Source organism: Helobdella robusta, assembly GCF_000326865.2.
Source record: "Helobdella robusta unplaced genomic scaffold HELROscaffold_83, whole genome shotgun sequence".
Classification (NCBI taxonomy): domain Eukaryota; kingdom Metazoa; phylum Annelida; class Clitellata; order Rhynchobdellida; family Glossiphoniidae; genus Helobdella; species Helobdella robusta.
In genome coordinates, this window is record NW_008705481.1 from 210,435 (window position 1) to 215,434 (window position 5,000).

Here is a 5,000-nt window from a genome sequence, read left to right on the forward strand (position 1 = left end):
TAGTAGTAGCAGCGCTAACAGTACAAACAACAAAAACGTCCAAAAACGTCTTCTCTTTCGTTGTTTGCCGCTAAACTTGAACCACACATGTTTGCCACCGAGAAACAAACAATTAAAAAGCACTACCACCCCAGCAATTGAAATCACAACAACAACATCAACTGCATTAACTGCATTAACTACATCAACAACAACCACTACTACTACACCAACAACATCAACAACGACATCACCAACATTGACAACATTGGCAAGTTTCTCATTGACAAAAAGAACTCTGTCACCAGCGTTATTGGCAACAACGTCAACCACCACAACAGCAACAAGATCTATAGCCACAGCAGCCCCAACAGCCACAGCAGCCACAACAGCCACAACAGCCACAAAACCACTTGTCAGAGTCGCAAAATTCAGCCTGGGAGCACGGGAGGCAGGCAAAGGGATGCGTAGTAAGGAGAACAAACAAAACAACATGAACCTGAACCACATCCGATGCAAGCAAAGAATCAATATTAACAAAACAACAACAGCGCCAACAACGATAACCACGACAGATCTACGTGACCAGCCGGAAGTAAACAGTCGACCAATCAGCAGGTGTGGCAAGCCACCTCCGACCTTTGACATGTGGGGTTTCAGGTTAGAGAAACAAAATGGCTGCCAAATCCAGCCAAACAACAGTATCACCAACATCAATAAAGATAAAAAAATCGACAAATCCAAATTTGCTGAATTTCTATTGGCTACCGGAGACAGAGGGATGGAGTTCGTTGTTACTCAGGAAGCGGAAGAAGATACTAAAAATAGCTGTACAAACATAAACAACATAGACATAACACTCTTGGGCGATAATAAGTCACGTAAAAACGTAGATAAATGTAGCGTGGTGAAGATGGACGAGCATGAGAGGCTGCTGGTTCGGAGCAAGTTGAAGTACTTCACGAAATTTATCGGTGGCCTCAGAGGCGACGACTATGATGCTGGTGGCGGTGGGGATGGCGATGATTATGATGATGGAGACGAAGAAAAAGATGATGATGATGATGATAATGATGAGGGTGTTGAAAGGAGTGGCAATGTTTTTGAAAAGAAAGATGCGACAAAGAATGATGAAGATGGTGAAGAAGAGGAGGATGTAGAGAGAGGAGAAGATTTAGTAAGTGGAACTGTTCTCGTCTATACAGTTTGTGTTTATTATGCTGGTTTTTTTTGTTTTTTCTTATTAGGATGTTGTCGTTGTTTACAATGTCGTTGTTTATGTTGTTTTTGTTGTTGCTTTTGTTGTTTTCAAGCATTTGTCAACATCCCAACAATTTCTTATTATGTTTCTGTTGTTGTAGTGTAGAGTAGTTGTTACTTTTTGAGATGTTGTTTAGGCTATTGTGTATTTGGTGTTGTGCATTCTGTGTTTTATGTTTGTGTCTTTACGTATCTGTGTATGTGTGTGTATATATACATGTATGTATTTAGGGTGTGTGTATGCATATGCGTGTGTATGTGTGAGTCTGTGTATGCGTGAGTGTGTGTATGTGTGGGCAATTTTTTGTCATTTATGTTGTTGTTTTTGCTGTTGTCAGCTTTGTTGTCTTTTTTTAAAGAAGATGGGTTTTATGAATGCATTAAGAACCGCTCCTACGTAGGCTCACAAATGATAAATTAATAAATTATTCTCCTTCCAACATCTTCTTTGTTCGTTCGTTCGCTTGTCGCCGTTCCACTTTCAAACTTTTGCTTGATTTCCATTTTCACTTGCGCGAAGTTATAAAAGGGTATGAAAATGAAGAAGAGATAGAGGAAAAGAGAGAAGGAAAAGTGAGAAAGGTAGAAGAAAAAATAAATGATATAGAGAGTTAAAAGAGCGGCCACCGAGTTAGCTCAGTCGGAAAAAGAATCATGTTTCACGCTGCTGTTACGGGATGGCATGATTCAAACGCCGTCTGCCCGAAACTAAAAAAAACTATCATAGACGTATGATGCGGTGCTTGCCCGTGCTTGTATAAAGAGTATGTGCGTCGTGTGGTGTGGTGTGGTGTGGTGTGGTGTGGAGATGTGGTGTGGTGTGGTGTGATAGTGTACTACAGCCTTCGAGGCACGATAGTTCAAGAATAAAATAATATGTAAGCAGCTTGCTGGATTGGCAGAGCTGCTTTATAAAGAATGAGAGAGAGAGAGAAAGAAAGAGAGAAAGAGAATAAAAGGAAAAATATTAGGATTGAGAAAAAGAAAATTAAAGAAAGAAAGAAGGTAGAATAGACACTAGAAAAACACTTCAATAAATACAATGTTGGAAATTTGAAGAAACAAAAAGTAATATAATTTTTCTACATGCGAATTTTCTGATTGGATATTTCTAATAAATAAACAAAACACATTTTTGCATCCCATCTGTTTCGATTTTTTTTCTTTGTTTGATTGTTTACAAAATCAAATTCACGTGGGCGGGCTTGTAAAAAAAATCCATTTCCACAATCTGATCCTCCGATAATCTCATCCCATTTCAATTTATCCAATCACCAGTCTGCAGTTTTCTTTCCAAATTTTTTTTTCTCGAAAGTTTCTAAACACCATCTGCAAATTTGGTTTTATTTTCGTCATTAGTCTACATATATACAGACACTCATAGACAGAAAGCAGATAGATACAAACACACACACATACATACATACATACATACATACATACATACATACATACATACATACATACATACATACATACATACATACATACATACATACATACATACATACATACATACATACATTATTTTTATTACTGTTTATTAATAACTGCCATTGTATACTGTTCTTTATTTTTTTTTTAATTGCTATGGATGGCGCTTTTGAGAACTTTTTGATTTTAATTGGCGCCTTATTAAGTGTTTTAATAATAATAATTAATAATAATAATACATACATACATACATACAGACGCTTGGCTTTTGGTGTCATTCGTCAATGATTTGGTTTTAACATACATACATACATACATACATACATACATACATACATACATACATACATACATACATACATACATACATACATACATACATACATACATACATACATACATTCATACATACATACAATATATACTGCATTGTTCTATGCTAATCTGTCGTGCAAAGGTGTTGTTGATGACGATGATGATGATGATGAAGACGATGACGACGAAGCCAGTATAGCTGGTGGTGATGATGATTCTGTGTAGGTGGGTGGTTGGTGATGTTGTTGATGACAACAAAATGTAAATGAGGAGGAGTCTGGGAAGAAATTTGGTTGGCAAATAAGTGTTGGTGGGTGTGTGTGTGTGTCTTAGTGCAAGTATGTGTGTGTGTGTCTTAGTGCAAGTATGTGTGTGTGTGTCTTAGTGCAAGTATGTGTGTGTGTTTTTTTTTACATGTGTGCGTTCGTTTGTATGTGTGAGTGTTTGCCCAGCGTCTCGTGTATATGTGTGTAACTTTAGTCTCTACGCTCGCGAATTGAGTGTTAAATAAATTAATGAAAAAATGTTGTGGATGAAAAAAAAATTGGATGGAAATATAGATGGATGGATGGAAGGATGAGAGATGGATGGAAGAATGAGAAATGGATAAAGAAAAAGAATGGTTGAATAGATGGAGAGATAAACTAATTGAAAAAATGGATGGAAAATAGAGGAATGTATAGAGAGATGGATAGTAGACGGATTAGTGGATAAAAGGATGAATAAATAGTAAGATGAAAAGAAAGATAAAATGGTGACTGAATGACAAAAAGAATAAAGGACTGTTTTGGGTACTTTATTCAAATCACGTACAATCAATAGAAGATGGTGGCGAGAAGAAAATAAATCTACTTTCGTTATCTTTTTTGTTTGTTTTTTGTTTGTTTTTCATTCATTTTGTTTTGTCTTTTTTGTATTTTTATTTAAATATTTATCTATAAATAAATATTATATTTATTGTTAATAATTTTAAAATTATATTTATTATTACCAAATATAAATATTTTATTTATTATTACTTTTTCCAACCTCGACTCTATTTTATTTTATTTGTCAGAAAAAAAATTTGCCCAATTTTATTTTCCTATCGCTATTTTTTAATTAACATCTTTTGAAACTTTCAGTTTCGCCAAATAAAATTTTCTCGGCAGTTTTCAAACTGTGTTTCGGTGTTTTACGTGGTATTTTGTGTTATTGTTTGTTGTACTACTCAGTGGTTTTGTGTTCTATTGCACTGTATTGTATTGGGTTGGTTTGTATTGTATTTTATTGGTCTTGAATTGTATTCGTTTGTATTGTATTGTTGTTATGTTGTACAGGATATCAAAGTGGGATGATAATAATTCTCACTTTTTGCATCGTATCTTGCAATCAAAAATACTTGAAAAAATACTTAAAATCAGTCAGTGTAAATAACTTTGTGATTTAGTTAATATTTCAAGCAATTATTTTAGAATTAGATACACATGTATCTTCTAAGAAACACGATCATTTAAACAATTTTCACACTCTCTGGAATGGGAGTCGGATGAAAAATATCCGGCTCTAGTCCCTCGAAAAATTCCAACTCCAGTAAAATCTCCGACTCCAACCGGATGTGACTCCAGCGTTTTTACGTTGTATTATATTTGACCATTGTTGGAGTTTTAAAATATGTAAGTCTCATCCGTCAAAATAATTTTTGTAATTTTTTTAAAGTTCTTTCATTCTATTTTTGTGCCATAAGTATAAATTAGTAGTTTACACGCGATTATGTTTTACGTGGGTGTGTGTGTTTGTGTGTGTGTGTATGTGTGTGTTTGTTTGTTTATATATTTGTGAATATGTGTCTTTGTTTGTTTGTACATTTTATGTATTTTTTTCAAATGTGAACGTGTGCAACTATGCATTGGTGTTAGTGGGGTGTATGTGTGTATTTGTGTGTTTGTGTGTGCACATATGGGTGTGTTTCTTTGTGTGAGTGTTTGTATGCGTCTGTAAACGTCTGTGTGTGTGCGCTTGTTTATATTTGC

At 35.0% G+C, this 5,000-nt stretch overlaps 1 protein-coding gene across 1 annotated transcript in view; it reads left to right on the forward strand.

The window, feature by feature from the left end:
* The window catches only part of HELRODRAFT_182250 (hypothetical protein), a gene marked incomplete at both ends in the record, with an annotated part of 6,142 nt that extends 4,191 nt beyond the window's left edge, over positions 1–1,951 (forward strand). The window contains 2 exons of the mRNA XM_009032555.1: positions 321–1,183; positions 1,847–1,951. Of these exons, the coding sequence (XP_009030803.1) occupies positions 321–1,183; positions 1,847–1,951 (968 nt within the window). The remainder of the gene's footprint in view (positions 1–320; positions 1,184–1,846) is intronic.
* Positions 1,952–5,000: the final 3,049 nt, after the last annotated feature.